The following is a 27,873-nucleotide window of genomic DNA, read 5'->3' on the forward strand; positions in this document are numbered from 1 at the left end:
GGAGTCAATCCCATTTACAATTGCACCCAAAAGCATAAGATACCTAGGAATAAACCTAACCAAAGAGATAAAGGATCTATACCCTAAAAACTATAGAACACTTTTGAAAGAAATTGAGGAAGACACAAAGAGATGGAAAAATATTCCATGCTCATGGATTGGGAGAATTAATATTGTGAAAATGTCAATGTTACCCAGGGCAATTTACACGTTTAATGCAATCCCTATCAAAATACCATGGACTTTCTTCAGAGAGTTAGAACAAATTATTTTAAGATTTGTGTGGAGTCAGAAAAGACCCTGAATAGCCAGGGGAATTTTAAAAAAGAAAACCATAGCTGGGGGCATCACAATGCCAGATTTCAGGTTGTACTACAAAGCTGTGGTCATCAAGACAGTGTGGTACTGGCACAAAAACAGACACATAGATCAATGGAACAGAATAGAGAACCCAGAAGTGGACCCTGAACTTTATGGTCAACTAATATTCGATAAAGGAGGAAAGACTATCCACTGGAAGAAAGACAGTGTCTTCAATAAATGGTGCTGGGAAAATTGGACATCCACATGCAGAAGAATGAAACTAGACCACTCTCTTTCACCATACAGAAAGATAAACTCAAAATGGATGAAAGATCTAAATGTGAGACAAGATTCCATCAAAATCCTAGAGGAGAACACAGGCAACACCCTTTTTGAACTTGGCCACAGTAACTTCTTGCAAGATACATCCACAAAGGCAAAAGAAACAAAAGCAAAAATGAACTATTGGGACTTCATCAAGATAAGAAGCTTTTGCACAGCAAAGGATACAGTCAACAAAACTAAAAGACAACCTAGAGAATGGGAGAAGATATTTGCAAAAGACATATCAGATAAGGGGCTAGTTTCCAAGATCTATAAAGAACTTATTAAACTCAACAGCAAAGAAACAAACAATCCAATCATGAAATGGGCAAAAGACATGAAGAGAAATCTCACAGAGATTTGTGCATAGACATGGCCAACATGCACATGAGAAAATGCTCCGCATCACTTGCCCTCAGGGAAATACAAATCAAAACCACAATGAGATACCACCTCACACCAGTGAGAATGGGGAACATTAACAAGGCAGGAAACCACAAATGTTGGAGAGGATGAGGAGAAAAGGGAACCCTCTTGCACTGTTGGTGGGAATGTGAACTGGTGCAGCCACTCTGGAAAACTGTGTGGAGGTTCCTCAGAGTTAAAAATAGACCTGCCCTACGACCCAGCAATTGCACTGTTGCGGATTTACCTCAAAGATACAGATGCAGTGAAACGCCGGGACACCTGCAACCCGATGTTTCTATCAGCAATGTCCACAATAGCCAAAGTGTGGAAGGAGCCTCGGTGTCCATCGAAAGATGAATGTATAGAGAAGATGTGGTTTATGTATACAATGGAATATTCCTCAGCCATTAGAAACGACAAATACCCACCATTCGCTTTAATGTGGATGGAACTGGAGGGTATTATGCTGAGCGAAATGAGTCAGTCGGAGAAGGACAAACATTATATGTTCTCATTCATTTGGGGAATATAAATAATAGTGAAAGGGAATAGAAGGGAAGGTAGAAGAAATGTGTGGGAAATATCAGGAAGGGAGACAGAACATAAAGACTCCTAACTCTGGGAAACGAACTGGGGGTGTTGGAAGGGGGAGGAGGGCGTGGGGTGAGAGTGAATGGGTGATGGGCACTGAGGGGGACACTTGACGGGATGAGCACTGGGTGTTGTTCGGTATGTTGGCAAATTGAACACCAATAAAAAATAAATTTATTATTAAAAAAAAACAAAAAACAAAAAACAGATGAGTCCAGGGTTTGTCTGAAAGGATAAACAACCAGAGAGAGTAAAGAAATGTTTGAAACTTAGAGAGAGAGGACCAATGATGTCATGCTTCAAATTAGGTGAAACTCTAATAATAATGTACCACCTGAGAATTATATGGAGAAGAGAGAACAGATAAACTAGAATCATATTCTATAGCATGTTACTGTTTAATATGGATAAAAGGAAGAGGTATTCAGTTACTGGACTGAACGTTTTCATTAGTGAATTAACTAACAACTGCTTATAACAATTTACACTGGCTTGACCAAATAGTCTGTCCACCCCCACCCCTGCCTCCTGCCCCTGCCCCTGCCCTGCCCCAACCCTGCACACACAGTAAGGATTCTAGAGATTGGATCCAGGGCTGCTATAGAAGCTCCAGAATGCCACTGGGGCTCCCTTTTATCGTTCTGCTGAAGCCATTCTTAGCAGATGGCTTTAGTCTTCATGCATCTTCAGCATCACATCCACATTCCTGGAAGAAAAAATAAGGAAACAGGCATATGCTAACTGAGCCTTTCCTTTTAATAGTCTTCCTCAGGAACTTTATCCTTTGCTTTCACTTACTTGTCACTGACCAGAGTTATATTACATGGCCAGTTGTAGTTGCAAGGGAGTCTGGGAAAGTCAAATGTTTTTACATAATTCCCTGAACAAAAATCAGAGCTGAATAGTTACACAGAAGAGGAGGACAGATCCCATAAAGGCAGCCTGCACTGTGAGTCACAAGTAATTATCTGTGGGAAAAATATTCAATATGAATCCTTATTTCCTTCCCTATACCTGCATCCTAAAAAATAGGAGAATATGTATTATTAATACAAAAGGATATAATAACATGCATGCACTTATATTTTACCACAAACCTGCAAAATACACATAAGAAAATTGCTTTAAGGAAATATATCAACGCATTATCATTGTCCTTGTGGTGGGACTCCGTTTTTATTTTTTTTAATTCTTTCTACTTTTTAAAAATGTTCAAACTTTTTCACAAGAAGCATGTATGACTTTTATAGTTGGAAAAATAGTAAACTTTATGTTAAAATTAAAATAAATAAAAGTAAATAATCTCAGAACTTGTCAAATGCAATAGCATAATCTTAAAGGTGTATAAAGCTATTTCTCTGACAGGAAATTCTATGGTTTTCCAAAATTAGAAATCCATGGCCTCTAGATCTAATTACTCCTATAATTTCTTCTAATGTGGAAAACTTGACCACATAATTTGGGGTTGATGGTGCAACTACAAAATTTGAATGAGAAAGCAAATATATCTGAAAAAAGACAGGAAAAATATTTGCTTTGGGAAAAAAGTTGGTAGCTCTAAAGAAGATAATTTTTTTAACATATGGCTCTATAATTACTATATGGAATTAGGTCAAATATGGCATTTCATTAAATGATGGGTTATTTGTGGGTCTGGAACACCAGAAGGAACATGATATATATGGCTGAATATAATTGGAAATTAGCAAAGTCACTAGTGTAAGAAGGAAGTACCAGTGTAAGCATAGTATTTGATGTGTAAAATATTCATTTTTGGAAAACCATGCAATTTTGAGTCCTTGATGCCTCCATATACACTGTAGAATCACTTTGTCAATATCCACAAATAACTAGGAATTTATTGGGATTGCATTGAATCTATAAATCAAGTTGGGAAGAACTGACATCTGGACAATATTGAGTCTTCCTATCCATGAACATGGAATATCTCTTCTTTTATTTGGTGCCTTGCTTTCTTTCATCAAATTTTTGTAGTTTTCCTCATAGAGATCTTCTGTGCATTTTGTTAGATTTATACTTAAGTATTTCATTTTTTTAGGTGCTAATGTAAATGGTATTGTGTCTTTAATTCAAAATTATACTTATCCATTTCTGGTATATAAGAAAACAATTGACTTTTATATATTAATCTTGTATCCTGCAATGTTGCTGTAATTACTTCTTAGTCCTAGGAGTTGTGTTGTCAGTTCTTTCAGTGTACTCTACAGATGATCATGTCATGTGGGAACAGAAACAGTTTTAGGTCTTCTTTCTCAATCTGTATACCTTTTATTTCCTTTCCTTGCAGTGTTGCATTAGCAGGGATTTCCAGTACAATGTTGAAAAGCAGTGGGAAGAGGGATATCCTTGCCCTGTATCTGATCTTAGTGGGAATACTTTGAGTTAGCTGTAGCTTTTTGGTAGTAGTCTTTTTTAAGTTGAGAAGGCTTCCCTGTATTCCTTGTTTACTGAGAGTTTTTATCATGTAATGGGTGGTGGATCTCATCACTTTTTCTGCACCTATTGATATGATCATGTAATTTTTCTTTTTCAGCCTTGGTATGATGGGTTACATTAGCTGAGTTTTGAATGTTAAGTCAACCATGTATACTAGGGGTAAATCTCACTTGGATGTGGCATAAATTCTTTTTTTTAACTTTGTTGGATTTGACTTATTAATATTTTGTTGAGGAGTTTTGCTACTGTGTTAATGAGAAATAGTAGCCTATAGTTTTCTTGCAATGTCTTTATATATTTTTGATATTAGGGAATGCTGGCCTCATAAAATCGGTTAGGAAATAGTTCTGTGTCTTTCCTCTAAAAGAGATTATAGAGAATTGATATAATTTATTCCTTAAATATTTGCTAGAGAAACTGATATTTTTAGTAGGTGAAATTAAATAATTTCTAAAATGTCACATGACTGGTTATATTCTTCATTATCAGTAAAAAGATATAGTATTAGATGAAATGATAAAGATAAGATATTTTTCAAGCTACTAGAAAGAATTTTCAATAAATGGGAAAAAATCAATTATTTTTAGTCCATTTTGTATAGGTTAAGACCAATATAAAAATATATTGCAGGTTTGGAAAGCTTTGTCAAGGGATATGTTTAAATTATTTATGTAACAGAGGAAATCTTTTAGATTTTTAGTCAATATGAAGAAAATCAACCTTTAAAATTACTTACATGCAAGAAGGATGGCTCACTTTATGTATGTCTCCTAAAAAATTGTGTCTCCTCTTTTCTTCAAATCTTTACCCTAAAGAGCTTCTGAGAAGGTGTCTTAGAGTAGGAAAAAAAAAAAAGAGGTTGAAAACCACTGAACTAGAGAATATTTTCTCCATTAAAATGAATAGTGTGATTGTGTTTACAACATGTTTACAACATGTGAAACATATCCATTTATTTAGAAGAACCTGACTGGACCCCTTTCCATTTTCATGAGGCTTGCCTACTATTGATATTTCTCTAAATCAAGGTAACTGACTAGACAGGGCTACTTCTATTCTGGATAGCACCTTCATGTGAATTATTAAAAGGCGCCCCTGCCATCTGTTGGAAAACTGTTGTAATATGCTAGTTTTGTTAGAAGATGCTTTACTGCCCTCGACAGATATTTTTCATAGTAAATACACAAACTTATGATGTGAATTGCACCCTCTTGGACATGGTGCTGTTGTGCAGCACATCACCTGCCCAAGCACATGGGCCATTTGCAAGTAGGGAGAAAAAAACTTAGAACACACCATGGCAACACATGTTTACAACATGAAAATGAGAAACCAGATTCATTGCAGTAACTCCTGGAAAGTTCCTGTTCAGCAAGTTGGTGGTATTGGAATGTTGTGGAGGTAGGGTGTGGGGAGACTTCATTGATGGCTTCCATTATTGAGAACAAGAGCTTGGCTATTGCTCTTTCTCTGTCTTCCAGCCAGTTAGAAAGAGTCTACAAATTCCAACTACTTAGCCAAATGGAAAAGATTCTCTGTTTACAGAGAAAACACAAAGCCTGCTTCTTCCCCATCATTAAGCAGGCCGAGTATACTTAGCAGAACTTTTCCACTTAGGTGTCCAAGTTAAGGCTATCAGTGACTTTTTGCTTGAAATCTAAACATTTTAGAAACATTTTGTAGGGAAAACTATTCACAGGCCCTTTCAAAAAGAATCAAATAAATAGTTTGGGGGGTTTCCATCTTGGAATTAGGATGTTTATTTAAGAAATTCTAATAAAACCCTCCTTCAAGCCCATGAAAATTTTAGTCAGAATTGAGTGGCAGTCTAAGGATTCAGGAAATAGCTATTGATTTGTGAGAGAGAGAGGGAAAGAAAAGGCCAAGGAAGGAAGCAACTTGATGAGAAACTTTTGCTAATGGTTCTTATTTCCTCCACCTTTGAAAACACATTCCACTAGCAGCAAAGTTTAAAATATTGTCACTCTCAGATTAGCCTACCTAAGCAAGAGCTAGTATGCAGGACATGGCTCAGGCTGAGCTTCTGTGAGCAAAGGCATGAGTGGGTGGGGCAGACGCATTGGCTGTCAGGCTTAGTGCAAAGGGATTTTCAGTGAGGGTAGGCAGGGCTATGAAGGAAAGTACAAAGCCTCATGCCCAAGGGATTGGGCAGAAACCAAGAAAGAATCTGAGGAGAAGAACTGGCACGGGAGACCCTGACTGGAGAGAGAAAGTTGCACCACAGAAGGTTCCAGAAGGATGCTAGAAGTAGAGCTTTTTATAGGGTGGTCACAGATGAGCCCTAAGTGGAGAGAGAGCCATGAAAGAAGCCAAACTAAATTGGATACCAACCTGCTATTTATTGACTTTTCAAAACCTCCATGGGCAAGAAATCAGACAATTGTGAGGGAAACATAATATCAGAAAAGCATCGGAGAGATGCATAGTGATGGGTCACAAAAGTTGAAAAGTTCTATAGCTGAAAGTTCTATACAAAAAACTAGGGGCAGCATGTGCAAATTGTATTTTGGTCAAAGTGATAAAGCTGAGCAAGCACCTGGAAGGAAATACAGAAGTGTGGGAGTTCTGAAGTACCCACAATAGAGATCAAAGGTTCTGAATGATTTAGAAGAAAGCACTAGCTTAGCCAAATGCCTCTGATGACATTTCATGCTTTCTACCTTATGCTTCTAACTATTCTATGCAACTATAATCCCAAATCAGTGACCCATTTGGGCTAACAAATGATCACATACAGAATTCCAAACTCGCTTGTTTTCTGCCTTTCTTATTTCAGTGAAGCAATGGCGAGAGATGTATGTATGTTGAGTTCCCACCAGCATTTAGGTTTTTTGATTCAGCAGTGTTTTAAACCCCATGGATATTTAGATAGATTGTAATAATCCCCAGCTGAGCATTAGTTATTTGTTGGCTGATGGGTGCCTTAATTTACCCTTCAGCTTATGGGAAGTCAGGGAGGGAAACAAGAAATTTCCCATGAAATGACTAGCTTTTTAAAATTCACATGACCTTGCCTATTGGTAGATTTAGTTCAAGAGTAACTTCCTGCAACCAATAGGATGAGTAACTTTCCGCTTTGGGTATGGGGTAGAACTGTGAGGAAAGTAAATATAAAAAACCCAGAAACCTAACCCCCCATGTATATCTACCTTGTAGGATTTTTAAAGATGGAGCCAATGGCTTTCACTAGAAGCCTTGACTAGACACTAGAATGACTTGGAGCACTTATGAATTCTGATACTGACCAGGTCTCCAGAACAATCAAACCAAAATCTCTTAGGATGGAACCTGGTGCCAGCGTTTTGTTGCTTGCTTTTTATTCCACAGGTTGTCCTGGTGTGCAGCCAAGGTGAGAACAACTGGATTAAATGAAACAGTGCTGGTGCCTGGCATACTTTGGATATCCAAAGAGCATGAGCATTCTCTTCTTTGAATCATTTCCTGCTCCCCCACCTTCCTCCTCTTCTGAGTTTGCTCTCTGGGCTTGGTCGTTCAACATGTATCATGGATGACTTTGCCTCAGAGTTGGAAAACTTGTTTTTTTTATCTTCGTGTTGAAAAAGAACTCTCTTCTATTTTTACTTTTAATATACCATCTCATCACTTGTTTCATGTTTTTATCTTCCTTCCAGTATTACTTAGTTCCTTACATCTAGAATCTGTGGATTTAGGAAGAATTTCTGACTTGTGTCCCTAGTGATTTAATTTAGCTAAACCTTCTTGAGCACTTTAGAAGATCAGGGTGGATATAAAGTTTAAGGAATAAAGAGGGTTCCTAAAAATAGAACACAGTTCATCCATTTTAGTTAAAAAATGCCTTCGTGTTTTCCAAGCATTTTTCAACTCTTAAGCATTTTTAATAAGCTCACTTATGAGTCTTGTTGAAAAATAAATAAAATACACTTGTTTTCATTAAGGGAAGAGATCTTTTTCCATCTTAGTTGGTATTGTTGAAGGAGACAAAAAGGAGTCCAAAACTTGGCAAAGGAGTACATTATTACATATTGGTCACAGATGTGCTGGTAGAGCTACATTTTCTTCTGGCAATTAGTATCCGAAGTACCCACAAATTACATATGAAAGCCCAGATAACCTCCTTACCAAAGGGAAGGATGAAAAGTAATGATATTTGCAAAATCTTTATTTTTAAGGCATTCTAAATGTGTTTTTATAGACAAGTGGTACGTCGATTTGCCATTTATACTTTTAAAGGAAAAGTAATACTAGATGATGATGCCAGCCTTCACTTATTATCATCAATTCCAAATGCCTTAAGCAAGTGCAGATACGCAGAGGTACTTTTTGGCAATACTAGCGAATTATAAGGTTTTCTTTCCTTAACAATTCTTAAGACTATCAAGGAGGCAAAACTCGAGAGGCAGAAGGAAACTCTCTCTAGTAATTTTATTGCTTGAATCTGTGGGCCTTTGAAGCAGAGTATAAAGAGTTCACATTGTATTCGGTTGCAAAAAGTCCTAAAAGGACTCCAAGGAGAGTATTGACGAAACAACTCTGGAAACAGGGTTAAGATTCACTTGGGGAGGAAGTGATGTTGGCGTCCCATGAAGGCAGTTGTAATAGATAAATGTAATTCCAGACCTAAAGCTTTGACCGTAAGGTTGTAATGGAGGGAAAAGATATGTTGCAATAAATAAATAAATAAATAAATAAATAAATAAATAAATAAATAAATAAATAAGACAAACTAGAACTTTATTATAAGACTTCTTGAGAATTTTAAAACTCGCCTTGATAAGAAAACTAGACAAGGTAATATAGCTGCTGGAGGGATGACAGATACTTCAATTTCCAGCATGCTTAAATTGATAAGCTAACCAATTTGAAAGGTCATGTAAATTGAAAGTGATATGAAATTGAACAAAAGGGGAAAATTAGAAGAGAAGAATTAGTGTATTACCTATGTAAGAAACAGAATTTTGACAGAGAAAAAAAACAACTTTCCTGATATATAGGTAGAAGATTGTCTATTTGTACTTTTAATTCAGCAAGAATATGTATGATTTAGTGATCCGATGATTGCAAAGACAGATGGCTGTAAATCAGGAGCTTGTGATATACTTTTCAGCCCCCAAACTATTTAATAGTACTGTCAAGGGAATGTCAGTGTTTGATGTGACTCCAGTACTGTATAGTATCTTGTGTATTGTTTGATTTTATAAGTTCAAGATGTAGTACTATACAGCTTTTTAAAAATAAACCTATAAGACTTCAAGTCCTTTTCATTCTCAAAGTACCTTGTTTTGTTGCTCCCCATTTCCCTAGGAAAGTGACAATACTGGAGGATCCTGATCAGAACATTCACCTGAAAAACCTATCTCTCCATCAGGCAGCCACAGAAGAAGAAGCTCTGAATCTACTTTTCTTAGGAGACACCAACAGAATGATTGCAGAGGTAATAAACTTTTCTCTGCAAACTGCTTTTCCATATTATAAGATATGATAGAATTTTAGGGACCTCACAACCTTAAAAATAATCTCATCCAAATCTTATGTTACAGATAAGAAAACCTAGATACAGAGAATTGAGACATTTCCAAAGTCATTCAGCTTAGTTAATGAGCAGGGACTGAAGTCTAGGCTCTTAACTTTTATATTTTTAAGTAGTAGTTTGCAGATAATCAATAAAAACTCATTAAATGCTTTAATTATAGAAGTTTTTGCATAATTTCAAATTTTAAAAATATACAATTCATTATTCCTAGCCTCAGATCATCTGTATATTGGCATATGTTTTCATATCCATATATTTTCATGTATTTAGGGAATTAATATGTATAAGGCATTTAGAACAATACATGGAACATGAGAAGTGCTGTATGTATTTGCAGCTGTTGTTGGCAGATCCACAAATACTGCCATGGTGTGTAGTATAAATATGCCCCAGTGCAATATTTGGGATGTATTTATACTAAAACTTATTTATTGTTAATCTAACATTTGAACCTAACTGGGCCTGTATTTCACCTCGGTACCCTAGACAGGAGCCAGGACTGACTAAGCATGTCAGAGGCCCTGACCCCAAACAGTTACTCATTGGAGATGGAGAGTCACAAAGCTCTCACCCAGTGAGGCTGTCACCCAGTGATATTGCAATAAAGAAATGGACTGGTGGGGAGTGTTGTGGGAACAGTTGCCCAAATGAACAGCATACTGTTATCACTGGCACTTACATTTTTGCTTTTTTTTAATTGAAGTATAATTAACATACAATGTTGTATTAGTTTCAGGTGTACTGATTTGACAAGTCTACATATTATTCAATACTTGCCACGAGAAGTGTGGTCACCAGTGGCACCTTGCAATGTTACTACAGTATTATTGACTATATAACTGGAGGTTTGTACCTCTTAATCCCCTTATCTATTTTGCCCATCCCTCATCTACCTCACCTCTGGCAATTGCCAGTTTGTTATTTATACTTAAGAGTCTGTTTGGTTTTGTTTGTTTCGTTTTTTAGGTTCCACATATAAGTGAGATCACATAGTATTTGTCTTTCTCTGTATGACTTATTTCACATATCATGATACCCTCTAGGTCTATCCCTGTTGTTGCAAGTGGCAAGATCTCATTCTTTTTAATGGCTGAGTAATATTCCATTGCTTATTTGTACCACATCTTCTTTATCCATTCATCTACTGATGGACATTTGAGTTGCTTCCATATCTTGTCTATTATAAATAATGCTTCAGGGACACCTGGGTGGCTCAGCGGTTGAACATCTACCTTTGGCCCAGGGCGTGATCCTGGAGTCCCAGGATCAAGTCCCACATCGGGCTCCCTGCATGGAGCCTGCTTCTCCCTCTGCCTGTGTCTCTGCCTCTCTCTGTGTGTTTCTCATGAATAAATAAATAAAATCTTTAAAAAAAATAATGCTTCAATAAACATAGGGGTGCCTATATCTTTTTGAATTAGTGTTTTTGTGTTCTTTGGGTAAATAGTAGTAGAATTACTTGATACTATGGTAGTTCTGTTTTTAATTTTTTGAGGGGCCTCCATATTTTTTCCCACAGTGGATGTACTATTTTACATTCCCATCAATAGAGACAAAGGTTCCCTTTTCTCCATATTCTCTCCCATACCTGTTATTTCTTGTCTTTTTGATACTAGCCATTCTGACAGGTGGGAGATAATATCTCATTGTAGTTTTGTCTTGTGTGTGTGTGTGTGTGTGTTTTTTTAAGATTTTATTTGTTTATTCATTAGAGACACAGAGAGAGAGGCAGAGACACAAGCAGAGGGAGAAGCAGGCTCCACGCAGGGAGCCCAATGCAGGACTCGATCCCGTGACCCCAGGATCATGCTCTGGGCGGAAGGCAGGTGCTAAACCACTGAGCCACCCAGGGATCCCCTCACTGTAGTTTTGATTTGGATTTCCCTAACAGTAAGTGATGATGAACATCTTTTCCTGTGTCTGTTGGCCATCCGTATGTCTTCTTTGGAGAAATGTCTGTTCATGTCTTCTGCCCATTTTTTAATCGAGTTATTTGTTTTTTGGATGTTGAGTTTTATCAGTTCTTTGTCTATTTTGGATGTTAACCTATTATCAGATTTATCATTTACAAATATCTTTTCTCATTCACTAGGTTGCCTTTTTGTTTTGTTGGTGGTTTCTTTTGCTGTGCAAAAGCTTTTTATTTTGGTGTAGTCCAAATAGCTTATTTTTGCTTTTGTTTCTCTTGCCTGAGCAGACATATCCATAAATATGTTGCTAAGGGCAATGTCCAAGAGATTACTGCCTGTGTTTTCTTTTAGGAGTTTTATGGTTTCAGGTCTCACATTTAGGTCTGTAATCCATTTTAAGTTTATTTTTGTTTATGGTGTAAAAAAGTGGTCCAGTTTCATTCTTTTGCATGTAGCTGTCCACTTTCCCCAGCACTATTTATTGAAGAGACTGTCTTTCCCCCATTGTATATTCTTGGCACTTTCCTTTTTAAACCATGTTCCCTGAGTTCTGTGTTTTACCTTATATCTGATAATAAGCAGTAGGTGAAGATAGTAAGCTGGGAAGATAAGTAGTCTGAGAAAATATCTATCAAATGACTTTTTCTTCCTGTCCATTTCTACTCTCCAAAATGTACTGCCTAAGATATAAGATGAATAAATGGAAACCAAATTCAGATAGTGAAAGCATAGTGCTGACATCTGTTATTGTTCTGGGTCCTTAGTTTTGCTGTTTTTTTTTTTTTTTAACCAGTTCTGCATGAATGATTTTCAGTAGACTAACTTATATAGGTTGAGCTTATGTGCCACATATAACATGGATTTAAGAACCTTGAAATTATTATTTTCATTTAAAGGGCACTTGACAGGATGAGCACTGAGTGTTATTCTGTATGTTGGCAAATTGAACACCAATAAAAAATAAATTTATTATTACAAAAAAATAAATAAAGCAAGTTTTATGAAGTTTTTAATTTCAAAATATCTTTTACTTCCCAATGTTTTACATTTGTGTTTTGCTTCAGCATTAATTGCCCATGTGATCATCCATAATGCTCTTATCTGTCATGATAATTGAAGATTAAAAAAGTAGAAGCAGTGCAGAATTAGAGACTATAATGACAAAAGATTTAGAATCCCTACAGAAAATCCTAATTCTCCATACACAGTTTAATAAAGAGCAAACCTGGGCAGCCTGGGTGGCTCAGCAGTTCAACGCCACCTTCAGCTCAGGGCGTGATCATGGAGTCCCGGGATCCAGTCCCACGTTGGGTTCCCGGCATGGAGCCTGCTTCTCCCTCTGCCTGTGTCTCTGCCTCTCTCTCTCTCTCTCTCTCATAAATAAATACATAAAATCTTTAAACAAATAAAAATAAAGAGCAAACCTAGAGATATAGGATACTCCTGAGTCCTGGCCACCAAGAGACTATGAAAGAGAGAAAAGGTAAATTCGTAAATGCTATTAGAAAACAGGTAGAGAAGCCTGTTCCTGCCACAATGCTAACTTTCCTCCAGAGGTGACTCATCCCTACAGAAACCAAGGCCTCCCCCTCACAATTATATTCCCTCATCTTGAATGGGTTATGGAGGACCCCTGGCCCTGGTTCACCATGACCTCTATTAGCTTAAAAGCTTGGCTATTTGATATTTCCAAGTTACGCATTGACTTTAGCTGACTGCATATTTTCAGACTATTGTTTTCTGAAGTTTTGAGGACTTCAGACATCTTTGTGCCAGAGTATCTGTCATGTTCCACCACCTTACAGAATTCCAACAGTCTTTTCCTATTACTGCTGAGTGTCTAATAATAGTATCATAAATAGCTAACACCTGACAAAGTTCAAGCCTAATAATGCTAGTTGTGCTTTATTTTTTTATTTATTCATTTTTTTCTGTATAAGGCTGATTTCTTCTAAACTAAGTCTGATAGGTTTTAGATGTTTTTCTGCTTGCTTTTTTATTTTTTTCTTTGGTAATAATAGCTACTCTGTTATATTGAGAACCTGATCGATAGACTTGACACTTTTGTGGACACTTTCTACACTTTCTATATGTATATACAATTTTTGATTCTTCTTTTACAGAAGGAAACTGAGGCTCAAAGAATCAGGCTACTTGCCCAAGGTCACACACACTGGCAAGTGGCAGAGCCAGGGTTCAGCCTCAAGTCTGACTGATTTAGAAGCTTATGCTCTTGCCTTTTATTACCTCTCACAAGTACACAATAATCAAATTGAACTACGTCGCCTTTTCTTCAAGAGAGGATATATTTCTGAGTTATTTAAAAATATAGCAAGTATTTAGGGCTTCCATTTATCTCTTGAATTCATTGAAAGCAAATACATAAAAATATAAATGAAGACTAACTATCAATCCCTGGAAATACGTTATTATTCAGAGCCTCTAAAAAAGTATGTTTTAGATTACAACCTAGCTGTCAGAATGTAATTTGTCAGCACAGAATGAGCTTACCAGGATAAAAAGAACACACTAATCATTTTTTTAAAAAATGAGGTTCCCAATTTCCCATTTACACAGAGACATCCAGAAGTTGCCATGGTAACCAGAAAACATTTGCAAAACAGAGTCTGAATCTGTGGGACACAAAGTAGAGGGCTCTTTCCTTTAGTGTTCTCTATTCACAGCCAGCATTCTAAGGAAAAGTAATTAAGAGTAGCTTCATCCTCTTCTTATTTATTCAGAACTCATAAATAATTTCTGTAATCCTACTAATGTTTTGAATAAAACCTGATTATGTCCTTAGGGTGAGTTTTTTAAACAGTTGAATTGTTGTGCCAGAGGATAAACTGTACAAGCTGAACTGTGTGTGACCTAGTGTCAAAGCGCACCAGTAGCAAGTATGACTTGATACTTTTCTATCTTACCACTGAAGTGTTTCTGTCAATTAATCAAATCTAATTGATCAAGACATTCTGCCTTTGATGGTTAAGCCCTGCACAGTCCTTTTGGACTGGAACCATTGGCTCAGTCGCACCTATAGTCTAGAGCATTCTGTATAGTCTAGAGCATTCTGTGCCCAAGTGTGACCCGAGGATAACCTGCATTAGAATACCTTGTGGTAGTCAAGAAACCGTTTCTTGGATCCCATTTCTGATCAATGGATTCAGAATCTCTGCAACGGAGCCCAGGAATATGCATTTTAGCATTTTGTTTTATTTCTTTTTGCTAGAACACGTACAAAACTCTATTTTAAAAAAATACATTTCTCTCCCCCACCCCTCCTGCCGCCAACTGGATTAAGCTCCTTCAGGGCCAAGATCTTTCTATATTTTCTTCATCTTTGAGTCCCTAGTACCTTGACCAGTGCCTGGCATACAGTAAGTACTTACAGAAATGCTTAATGAATGCAAAACCTGCAAATTTAAAATTTTAAAATTTAATTTAATTTTAATTTCAGTGTAGTTGACAGAGTGTTATAATAGTTTCAGGTGTACAATGTAGTTTCAACATTTCTATACATCACCCAGTGCTCATCACAAGTGCATTCCTTAATCCCCATCACCTGTTTCACCCAAACCCTCACCCTTTCCCTTTGGTAACTATCAGTTTGTTTTCTATAGTTAAGAGTCTGTTTCTTGGTTTGTCTCTCTCTCTCTCTCTCTCTCTCTCTCTCTTCCCTTTGTCATTTGTTTCTTAAATTCCACATATGAGAGAAATCATATGATATTTGTCTTTCTCTGACTTATTTCATTTTTAGCATTATATTCTTTAGCTCCATCCATGTTGTTGCAAAAGGCAAGATTCCATTCTTTTTTATAGCTGAGTAATATTCCATTGTTTGTATATGCCACATCTTCTTTAACCTTTCAGATACTGTTGGACACTTGGGCTGCTTCCATAATTTGATTATTGTACACAATGCTGCTATAAAACATAGGGGTGCAGGTATCCCTTTGAACTAGTATTTTTGTATATTTTTGGTAAATACCCAATAGTGCAATTACTGGATTACATGGCAATTCTATTAACTTTTTGAGGAATCTCCATACTGTTTACCATGGTGGCTGCACCATTTTGCAATTCCACCAAAAGTGCATGAGGGTTCCTTTTCTCCACATTCTCATGAACACTTGTTTCTTGTGCTTTTGATTTTAGCCATTCTGACAGGTAGGAGGTGATATGTCATTGTAGTTTTATTTTGTTTTGTTTTTACATTTTAACTCAATTATTTACTCAGTCACCTTACATGTCATTGTTGTCCAGTCTTTCAGTGTACCCTTGGAAAAAACTCACATGAGTAGACATTATTATTATTTTATATAGACATGGCTTGTTTAGATTTACCTTCACAGTCACTATCTCTTTGTTTACCATTCCTTCGTATTTCTTGGCTCCCCCTGGGATCATTTTCTTTCTATCTGCAGTATACTTTTTAGAAGTTCTTTAGATAAGAACTATTGGTGAACTCTCCAATTGTTGCATATCTGCAATGTCCTTATTTGCCTTCTTTCTTAAAATCAGTTTTGCTAGATTGACCATTCTAAGTTGACAATTATTTCCTCTCTGCACTTTCAAGATAGTAGATCACTATTTTCTGATTTCCATTGATGTTAAGTTTGTTATAATTTCACAATTGCAAATCATCTGTCATTTCTCCCCAGCTACTTTTTGAGCTTCTTAGTGTGGCTAGGTGTGGTTTCATTTTTCAAATTTGCTTTTCTGCTCAGAGGTATGCATTATACTTTCTGCTTTTCTAGAGTCTAGTCTTTCATTACTTTTAGAAAATTCTCAGCCAGGGCAGCCCCAGTGGCCCAGCGGTTTAGCACTGCCTTCAGCCCAGGGTGTGATCCTGGAGACCTGGCATCGAGTCCCACGTTGGGTTCCCTGCATGGAGCCTGCTTCTCCCTCTGCCTGTGTCTCTGCCTCTCTCTCTCTCTCTCTCTCTCTCTCTGTATCTGTCATGAATGAATAAATAAAATTTAAAAAAAATTGTCAGCCCTTATCTCTTTAAATTTTTTATCTCTAAAAGTGATAGGAGTTAAAATGAATAAGTCTAATATGCAAATAAGTATAGTTCCCAAAAGAAAAAATGGTACAGAACCAAAATTCTCTTTGTAGTTTTGATTTGGATTTCCCTGATGATAAGTGATCATGAACATCTTTTCATGTGTCTTTTAGCCATCTGTATATCTTCTTTGGGAAAATCTCTGTTCATGTCTTCTGCCTGTTTTTTAATTGGATTATTTTTGGGGTGTTGAGTTGTATCAATTCTACTACTTTGGATACTAACTTTTTATTTTACTTACAATTTTATTTACCATTTGCATTTCTGTTTTTGTTTATGGCTTTATGTCTTCTAATTATTTTTCTCTTGGAGTATTCGGGTAGGTCTGGTTGATTTGTTGACTTCATGAGGGCTGAGACTTGGTCTTGTTCACATCCACCATATTGAGAAACAGAACCTAACATATAATATGGGCTCAGTAAATAATCATTGAATGAATGGACATTAAAGATAATAACTTTTTGCCTTTGTCATATATTTAGTAAATATTTTTAAATTTTATAAATTTTCTTTTTGGTTTTTCTTTCTTTTTTTTTTTTTTTACCAAAGCAAAGTGGGTCTTTTTATTTTATCGTTTCTGCCTTGGTTGCCATCCTTAGACATGCAATAGCTCATTGATGAATAATTCTACATATTAGAAAGCACTTTGTTTCTTTGTTTTTGTTTTTTGTTTTTTTTTTTCACTTTTTTTTTTCACTTTGTTTCTTTGAATTGAAATTTGATGCCCAGTAGCATCCACCCCATTGTTCACATTTTGACCTGGGACATGGAAAGGGATGATCATTATCAGGATGGAGTGGATCTTATCAGAGATTTCTGGGGCATGGGGATTTTACCTGAATCTTGAAAAAGGGTATCCCGAATTAACAAAATCAGAATTCATTTTGAATCCTCCCTCTAGAAGTAGCTTCCATTAAAAATGTCATTAAATATTCATCTTAAGAGTTGTAATCTTTCTCAGAGTGAATCATTAGACTAATACAAGCCTCTTTTTTAAGCTCTTTGCAGAAGAGAATAGTATCTGGGATGTCTTCTACCAAAACTTCATAGTGGTGTCTATTATGAGTTAAAGTATATCCTTCTCCCTCCTCTTCATTCATATGGTGAAGTCCTAACCCCCAGTACCTTAGAATGTGACCTTATTGAGAGGTGGGGTCTTTAAAGAGGTCTTTGAGTTAAAATGAGGTTATTAGGATGAGCCTTAACTCTATATGACTGGTGTCCTTATAAAATGGGGAAATTTGGAGACATATATACTAAAAAGGGAAAATGCCATGTGAGTGCAAAAACTCTCATCTATCAGCAAGGAGAGAGACCTGGAACAGATCCTTCCTTCACAGCCCTCAGAGGGAAGAAACAACCCTGTAAACACCTCCATTTTGCACTTCTAACCTTAAGAATCATGAGATGATAAATTTCCATTGTTTAAGCCCCTGGTGTGTTGTACTTCATTATGGTGGCCCTGAAAAACTAATCCAGTATCCAGATAACCTAGAATATAATTTCTTATATGATTGATACCTGGGATAGCCCTTGACCTTGATGAATTCAGGAGGAATGATATGGTATATCTAGTATACAGCATTGGCTATAACACTGCTTGAGGGGACCTTTGGTGAGAAGAGAACACTTGTGCCAACATTGGGGAAGTCCAGGATCCCATTGGTAGGTGGTTTGCTTTCTTTCCCTTCCTTCCCTGAACAAATCATCAAGTAAGTTCTTCCAGTCAGTGTTGGTGTGAGTTCTTTGGCTTCTTTACCATCACTGTGCATTCCCACCAGGCAGTGGTGAAGAGCAAGAGCTTTGGGGATGACCTCTTATTCCTCTCCTGGCTCCACCTTGACAGGTATATGTCCTTGGGCAAGTCACTGACCCAATATGAACCGTAGTTCCTAACCTGTGCAATGGGCACAATGATACCTACTTTCCAGGGTTATAGTAAGAATTAAATTAAATGACATTTGGAAAGATCTTAAAGATTTCAGCTAACAATGACTTAAAGATAAGGCTGTTGTCCTGTTCAACTCTGTTCTCTAAGCACCCCGTCAACTAGTTGGTCCATCATTCATTAATTATTTGGTGGCATTGATGGGGAGAGGAAGTTTGGTGATTTCAGGGGATAAGACCTACAATCTCAGGCCCAGAATTGAGAGTGGTTTTATGGGTACACTGTGCCTGTTGGTGAGTACAGACAGAGTACATCCCAGACAACTTTGACATTTTAAAATTTGTGATACTCCAGACCTTTTGGAAGAGATTACTTTCCAAATAATCAGCCTATCAACAATGTTTATGGGATATATAAATTATTTTGCCAGAAGCTATTAGAGGTCTTTCCACCTAATTCTTTGCTTGAAATAAAAACAGTAGATTTATCTGAATTACGCTGATGTGTTTTGTAATTTCTCAGACTTTGCGCATTATTAAACTTGTGGAGTGACCGTATGACCCTGTAGGAGTGCAAAGCCAGCTAGGAGAAAGGGTGTGGGTGGAGTTGGTAGTTTTATGTCAGTCATAGGAACAACTGGTGCTGGATATGTGATCTAATAACATGAGTACAGCACAGGAAAGAAAGAGCAGTTTTACTGTGTGATTGTGTTTGTTAACAACACTCTAAGCCTTGATCTTGTGTGGTATGTGTGGGAAATGACGATTTAGGTTGCAATTAGCATTCCAGGATCCTTTTCTTAAAAAAAAAAAGTATTTATTTATTTATTTATTCATTCATTCATTCATTCATTCATTCATTCATTCATGATAGACATAGAGAGGCAGAGACACAGGCAGAGGGAGAAGCAGGCTCCACCCCAGGAGCCCAACGCGGGACTCGATCCCAGGACTCCAGGATCGCGCTCTGAGCCAAAGGCAGGCGCCAAACTGCTGAGCCACCCAGGGATCCTATTCTGCAAAACCATTAGAAGGACACTAACTAAGATGTCCCCGCAGAAGATTTTTGTTTAAAAGATATATTAATTGTATATAATTAGCAAGTTTATTCCAAGATTTGTGAGGGTAGGAAGAGCAAAAAACACAGCATGCAAAATACATTTTGGTCCTCCTCTTATTATAAGAATAATGTCCGTTATTAGTAAGTCTCCATAGGCAAGCAGAAACCTCAGCAGATGTGTTGAGAATTCTGACCTCTTCTCTTATGGAAGGAAACTTCAAGTTTGAGCACTTACTATATGTCAGGCATTTCTTTCTCTTTTTCATATTTTATATATGAGATATATAGTTTCTTAAAAATAGTGCTGTGTTATATATATACATAACATATAGTTTGCATTCTGCTCTCATTTAACCTGATTAGTAGTATTGCACAAACTGTGAGACATTTATTTATTAAAATAAATGAACTGATCTGCTACAGCCATTATTAGAAAGTTAAAATGCACATATTCTGTATACATGATGAGAGAAACATAATTTTTTGACTGTAAAAGTTTAGCTCCAGAGTTTCTACTGATCTTTCAAATTCTCATTTCTGATTAAACATAGCAGAAGAAAATAATTTTTACTCTGTTACTGAAATTCCGCAACAACAGCAACAAAATATAAAAAACAGAGGACAAAAAGCCATCTTCAGTGAAACAAGGAAATAGCCATAACCTCAAACCATAAGAAAAGCTGCCAAATATTATGAAATTTGAATTATGGTGAAGGAGGGTGCTGAGAGCCAGCACATTTACCCTCCAACCTCAGGCAGGATACAGTTTCCCCTTAAAGAAAGGATCACAATTCTCAAATGCAAATCCAATGATCTTTTGGTTACAGTGATGAGATCTAAGAACACAGGCAAGTATGGGGGAGGGGGACAGTATTAGATAGATATTCATTCTACTCCATGAAAGGTAGATCCAAAGAAGAAACCTGAAAGACGGGTCATTTTTATGGTCAATGGTCTTGGCTCATGGCCAGAAAGATGGTGTTTAATGAATGTAGTTCAAGGAGTTTGTGACTTACAGGGTTATACTATCCCAGGCCTGTTTGTGCAAAAAAAAATGAGGAAGGTATATGCTCTTCAGGCCCAGAACATAACAGATATAAAGTAAAAGTATTTAGGGCACAAAGTCACCCAACCCCCAGACTATTATTTAGGAAAAAGATGGATGTGTTCAGAGGTAAAATTATCAGAAAGAAAACAGCTAAGACTTATCCATGTAAAGGTAATAGAGTGGAGGGTAACTAAGAAACATATATTTGAAGACTGATTACATCAGGGAGCAGAGGAAATGTACTTCCTTGTCTTAAATATGTAATCCGTGCTTAAAAAAATATATATATATATATATATAAAATATAGATATATTTTAAAATATATCTATATATATATATAGAAGGGATTACAAGTGAAGAAGATTAAAAGCAAACTTGGGGAACTCAGAGAAGAAATGACAGAGGAAAAGAAAGCCATTGTAAAGATGAAAGTGCCAATAGAAGCAAAAAAGAAGGAGGAAGAACAGGAGGAGGCAGCTGAGGACGGGAGGAGGAAAAAAAGAGGAAGAAACATGCTGGAGAGATAAGGATGCAGAAAATGAGAGAAGGAACCACCTAGAAAGAGCAATGAGCAAGCCCTGGGAGCTGCTGCTCTCCGTAGGCAGGTCTCAGGCAGCAGAGGCAGTGGCAGGAGATGGGAGGGTGTGAGCAAGGGGAGAAGCTGGAGGATTTCTCTCCCTCCCTGACTTCCCCAGGTGAATGCGAGCAAAAAAGGGTCTTGGGAAGATGCTGCTCTTAGGACTCAGCATCTCTCTGTACAGAAACAAAAAAAAGAGAGGGGAGAGAAGGGATGGATCAGACAGCAGAGAGGCCTAGGATTAGTCCCTGAGTAAAAGTATTCTTATAAGAAGCTGAGATAATAACTCAGATTGTTTTGGCTTATCTTACAAATCAGGAATACACATGCGGGAACTGGCAGGAAGTCCATTTTGGCTGTCATTTTAAGCACAGAAGCTATTCTTTTAGCATTTCTTGCTGATACATTTTTGTAATTTTTTGGCAGGCTGACTTTTGCATCCAATCCTTATATTGGTTCAAGCTAGGAGGGAGGAGACAGGGGTCTTATCAGCCACCAAAAATCTTCAGCATGTAATTTGATCATGTTTTGGGTATGCCCTTTGGAGTCTTGCCAGTTGTAACAGCAAGAGATCTTCATGGCCATAGAGAGAACTGTGGAATCTTCAAAATGTGGAGAGAATATTGGACCATACAACAGAGTGAAACAGTGTATCTAGTAGTTGCCTTCTGTGCTTCTAGAGTTCTTCCTTCCCCTGAGTGACATGGTCCTCAAATTCATGTCTGTTACTGATTTGATGTCTGACCTCAAACGTTGCATTGAGAGTTATCACAGTCAATCTGACAGGATAAACTCCTTTTCTAAGAATAAAATAATACAAATTTATATCTGAGTTCTGCTTGGCATGTTATCAGTACCGATCTCATTGCCTGTACACAAGCGAGCAAAAGCTATTTTCAGCTTACCTACAATCTTGAGCTCTGGAGTGTGTATAAAATAGGTTTTCCCTAAAGACAAATCTACTGAACTGCTGTCAACTCTTGAGAAGATCATTAGACTTTTTGGCCCTATAATATTGTGGTTCCAGTTATGTATAGGGTCACACATGGAAATTATTAAACCAGACTGAATTTTAAAAGGAAAAGGGGGGGGGAGTTAAATTCATTTTAAAAGGTGCAAAGTGTGCTAGATAACAGGGATGAGTTACTTATTGCCATCAAGGAATAAATTTAGCTATGATGCTTCTTGTAGTCAAGTAAAAAAAAGGGGGAGAACATTTGGAATCATAATTTCCATTGTTCAGAGAGCAAACCTTTGCTCTGATGATGATGTGATGAAGTCTTGTTCAAGAATGATAAATAGAGATGATAGTTGGACAGAACTCTGATTTAAGATATGGGTAAAATTCCTTCTCAGTTTGCATATGTGCCAATTTTAGCATACTTGGCTTTTTATATAAATGTGCTTGATTTTCATTTGTCAGATCCTACAGAAATGACCCATCAGGAGGCAATCTTCTGAACTCTGACATCTAGCAGAAGAGCCATCCCTAATTCTAACATTTAGTTTTCCTAAAATTAAGTCATCTAATATATCTTTGAGGATGTGAAAGTAAAAAAAAAAAAAAAAAAATCTTTCAAAGTTATCCCAGACTTGTTAGGAGGTATATATAATCAAATATAATAAGCTATTATTATCAGAAAGGTAAATCATATTTGCTAGAATATTCTTATTATATGTTCCAGGTTGTTCCAAAGCTTGCTTTTAAATTTTATACAAAATTTGTGTGGCTAATTTATTATCTCTTTTACAAAACTACTTTGATAATATGCCAGGTCTAGAAATCCTGCAACTAGGAAAAATGATATTGACTACTTTTCTAAAAGCCATGTATCGTATATAGAGAAAAATCAGGGAAAAAAAAAAAAGCTATTTAGGATCATTAATTCCAACAGAAGTTTCTCTAATTGGGGATATTTTGCTGCTAGTCACTAATGATCTAAAACAGCCCCAGGGAAGATCAGGGAAGTGTCCTGTGCTATACCACTAGGTTTGGTCAGGCCTCACTTGCAGGCTGAATTAGTGTACATCAAGGATGTAGTGGGCCTTCTAATCTGACCTGTTTGCTATGGGAAGAATCATTTAACCAAATGTAGAAGGGCTAGGGAATCTTTAATTAAGAGTGAGTTTTAACCTGAAAGGCTGAGGTAACCTAGAAAACACATAGGAGTCAGTATTTTTAGTCTTCAATTCAGATAGAATAAACGACCAGAGGAACAGATTAGTTAGGCTATCTGGCTAGAAAGTGTTATCAAACAAGGAGAATTGGAGTGGAAATCTGAATTTCGGATTCTGCGGTGCTCTTTTTCTTTAGTTGGTGTGCTTTAAAGAATCTCAAGTATATATAGTATATACTCTGTTCAGTCTAAGAGATTTTCTTCACCTGGCCTATTCTAAAGTATAGTGGAAATGCCTGTTGAGCTGTTTCACATCAAAATAGAAGAGTTGTTGAAAAAAAAAAGAATTTGTTACATAGGAATGGAATATAAGCTTATAAGAAATAAAGAATCATTCAAAGGATCCTAGAAATAATGTTACATGTAATTTAAAGAGATTATTTGAACTCTGTAGGCCATATTATCTATAACCGTTTTTGAATTGATTTAAAAACATGATATTAACTAAAAGAAAAAAAAATTTTTTACCAAAAGCATAATAGTATATTATATAAACATAACATGGTATTTTACTTATCAATTCTTGCCCCTAAAATCAAAATGTTCACCCTTAAAAATGGCTACACACACACACACACACACACACACACACACAACCAACCCTATCATGAAACAATGAAAAAAAAGTGAAAATTTTAATTCACAGAGAATCCTTATTGACCTGCCAAAAAGAATATGTGTAACAACAACTAAAGAATATATGTAATGAAATCTTAGAGCATCAAGATTAGTTGTTGTGCATCTCTAGAAACCCTGAGAGGCTTAGTCAGTTAACTGTCCAACTCTTGATTTCAGCTCAGGTCATAATCTCAGAGTCCCAGGATTGAGTCCTGTGTCGGGCTCTGTGCTTAGCAGAGAGTTTGCTTGAGGATTCTCTCTCTCCCTCTGCCTTTCTCCCTGCTCACACTGTCTCTCTCTAAAATAAATAAATATTTTTTAAAAGGGAAGATGAATAAACAGCCTTTTGAGAATGTTCATCAACACTGTCTGATTCTTATAGCTATACCATTTCTTTGCAAAAAATTTTTTCAGCCTACCAATATCTCCTGTTTTGTAGAAAATGATTCTTGTTCAACGAAATTTGAGATTTTTATACTTATGAAGTAGTTTCTGGGAGTGGTAGCCCAGCCAGAGCCAATAAATGGCTTGGAGGGCAGGAGAAGGAATTTTTGTCTTCACTTTGGGCATGTGGTGTTTTCTTGATTTAATGCTATATTATAAAAAGTGCCCTGCAAAAGCAGTTTTAAGTACCATGCCTCAGCCATATTGCTGTTTCAAGCTCCTTCTGTATAGAGAGTTTGAAGTCACCATCATCTGACAGGATCATTTTTGAGTCACCTTTTATAATGTGTACTGCTTTTTATACCACACAAAGTGAGCTGGCCACCAAAACACTCATAGATCATGCCATTGCCCTACACTGGCCACTATAGCAAATTATTCATATGATGTCATCATTTTTTTAAATGGTGAACATTTAAAAATCCATGTGGAACAATCCATCCTTTGGCTTTTTCCAGAGTTTGGATATTAATGATCTACTATATGCACAAACATTAAATGTCCTTTCCGTGAACACATTGGCTAATGCCAATTTAGAATAGTCCAAGGGAATTCATGAAGATAAGTGAATTTTGAATAGGCTTATTTGAGAAGGAGAAAAGGAGCATACTTTACCAGTAAGAAATGCTATACAATACTTGACCAGCAAGAACATTCTAGGTAAGAGAAATGGCAGTTGAAGATGTAGAGGGTAGTCCGAGAGCCCTGGAATCAGGCACAAAAAATAATGGAAGCCCAAGATAGGTAGACAGATTTGAGTAGGTCTTACTTTTTCAAATTTAATATCTAGACTTAAATAAGTTGTATTCTGTGGACTTAAAGAGTTTGGGGGGAAAAAAGAGTTTTCAGATGTGGTCTCCAAATATATGGAGATTTTTAGAAATTATGGCACATGCCATAGAGTTTCCAGAAAGCTAGAAATGAATAAGGTCAAGAATTAAATAAGTGGTTTTGAATGCATGTTATATTATGCTATGGTTACAATGATGAATAAGACATAGTCTCAGCCTCAAGGAACTCAAAGTCTGGGTGGGAGGAGGAAGGAAGTAGAGAGCCTTTGTTAGAGAGATAACCTTTCAAATGGCCCTTATTATGATAAATATAGAAGGGACCCAGGGAGCCTGGGTTTCTAGACTTATGCCCCATAAAAGAAAGTCATCTATTTTCAACTTTTACAAAGAGAAAAACATATTTGGAAAATGACAAGTTAATATTTTTGACATGAAGCCCTAAGACAAGAATCTGATCAAGGATTCTTAAATAACTGTCAGTAAGCAATTAGTAAAGAGTCAACATTGATTCACCATAAACTAATTCCATTCACTTTTTTGATAAGGTCATAAAAATTCATAGATCAAATGAATCCAATTTATTTAATAAAAGTCTCTTAAAATATCCTTGGAGATATAAAGAGAAATTCAAGGAATATGAAAGTACTTGGGTTGAAGCCAATTGGAAAATGTCCATAACTGTTACCTAATAGGATAGAGAATAAGAGTGTTCATGTGGTGTTGTTGTCCTGCTCTATGAGACGTCCTACAAATTATTTGGATGAGGATATTCTCATTTGTAGATAGCAGAAAGTTGCAAAAAAAAAAAAAAAAAACCAGTTCCAGAATTATCTCAAGATACTGTAGCATTCTAATTAAATCAGTCATCAAATAAAGTCTCTGTGTGCGCGTGGAAGTGCACACGCGCACTTCCCAAACAAATTTCAGAGCATGAGTAAAAGGGTAGAGCAAATACGGCAACTTCAAGTGCTACTTACTGGCAACACAAGATTTAGATTGCCCAGATTCCAGTGTCCTCTGCTGTGGTTAGGCTATGTTAGAATATGTGCAATTCAGAGTGTCACAGTGCCTGCTTAAGACACACTTGAAGGAACTACAGATATTTAGTCTTAGGAAGTATGATAGTTTAATTTAGGGATGTAAGTAGGATTGACATAATCAAATATCTCTTAAAAATATTACTCTGTCTGCAAGGTGAAGAACAATTGGAGGATGCAAGAGTAAATATGGGGACACTAATAAGTAGAGAATGCCATGCCTAAGTGGCAGATAAAGGGTATTTGGAGAGAAGTAGAGGTAAATTCAACAGGATTAGAATGGATTGGGTATCTATGTGTAGGACACAGAATAAGGGAAAGTGATAAGGTAGTTTTGGGGAATATTAGGTACAAGATGCTGGCAAGGCGTTTTAGAGACAATTGTCAGTCAAGCTGATAGACATTCTAATCTAGTGTACAGAGAAATTGTGGTTGGAAATGAGGGTAAGGGAGGCATCTGAATATAGTGCATATCAACAGGGATGGACATTTATATGATCTTTTTTTGGTTCATGGGCCACTTCAACACTCAGTATAGCTCTTTGCAGCAAACCAAGTCTTTTCTTTAAGATTTTATTTATTCAGGGATCCCTGGGTGGCTCAGCGGTTGAGTGCCTGCCTTAGGTCCAGGGCGTGATCCTAGAGTCCCGGGATCGAGTCCGACACTGGGCTCCCTGCATGGAGTCTGCTTCTCTCTCTATGTCTCTGTCTCTGTCTCTGTCTCTGTCTCTGTCTCTGTCTTTGTCTGTCTGTCTCTCTGTCTCTCTCATGAATAAATAAAATATTTTTAAAAGATTTTATTTATTCATTTTAGAGAGAGAAAGTACAAGTGGAGAGAGGGGCAGAGGGAGAGGGAGAGAGAGAATCTCAAGGCAAATCCATGCTGAGTGTGGAGCCCAACACAGCGTTTGATCTCATGATCCTGAGATCATGACGTACGTTGAAACCGAGTCAGATGTTTAACCAACTGAGTCACCCAGGTGCCCCAGCAAAGCAAGTCTTGTTATGGTATTGCCAAGACATGAAAACCAAAATTATGTAAATTTGCTTAAGATTCAAACACTAGTAAATGATGGAACCAGGACTTGAAACCAGGTATTCCAATACCAGATTCTAAGATCATTAGTATGCGACTTTTAATCACACTGGAGTGCCTATCCAGTGATAATCAGAGCTATAGAAGAAGAGCTTTCCAAGGGGAAGAAATATGATAATCACAGCTTGGGACATGATTATTTTAGGTGCTAGAGAGAAAAGGATCCAACAAAGGAAAAGGAGATAGCAGTTAGCAAGTGTCACAACACGGGGCGCCTGGATGGTTCAGTTAAGCTTCTGACTCTTGATTTTGGCTCAGGTCATGATCTCAGGGTTGCGAGACCAAGGGGCATATTGGACTCCATGCTGGGTGTGGAGCCTGCTTAATATGCTCTCTCTCCCTCTGCCCTTTCCCCCACTCACTTGAGCTCTCTCTCTCTCTCTCTCTCTCTCTGACTCTTAAAAAAAAAAAAGTGCCTGAACAGTTTCTGATTCTAGAAACCAAGGAGAGGTGGAGTGGGTAGAGAGCTTCCAGAATGAGGGGATGGTTAACATTCTTAGATGTTACCTAGAGGATCAGGATGCTCATTCTGAGAACAGACCACTT

The 27,873-nt window shown here is 36.9% G+C and overlaps 1 protein-coding gene across 3 annotated transcripts in view; it reads left to right on the plus strand.

Annotated features, from left to right (window-relative positions):
• The window catches only part of KIF6 (kinesin family member 6), a 377,491-nt gene that overhangs the window by 90,863 nt on the left and 258,755 nt on the right, over window positions 1-27,873 (plus strand). For all 3 annotated transcript variants that reach the window (XM_041753408.1, XM_041753258.1, XM_041753340.1), the window contains exon 6: window positions 9,388-9,517. In XM_041753408.1, coding sequence (XP_041609342.1) covers window positions 9,388-9,517 — 130 coding nt within the window. The remainder of the gene's footprint in view (window positions 1-9,387; window positions 9,518-27,873) is intronic.

Source organism: Vulpes lagopus, chromosome 1 (genome assembly GCF_018345385.1).
Source record: "Vulpes lagopus strain Blue_001 chromosome 1, ASM1834538v1, whole genome shotgun sequence".
Classification (NCBI taxonomy): domain Eukaryota; kingdom Metazoa; phylum Chordata; class Mammalia; order Carnivora; family Canidae; genus Vulpes; species Vulpes lagopus.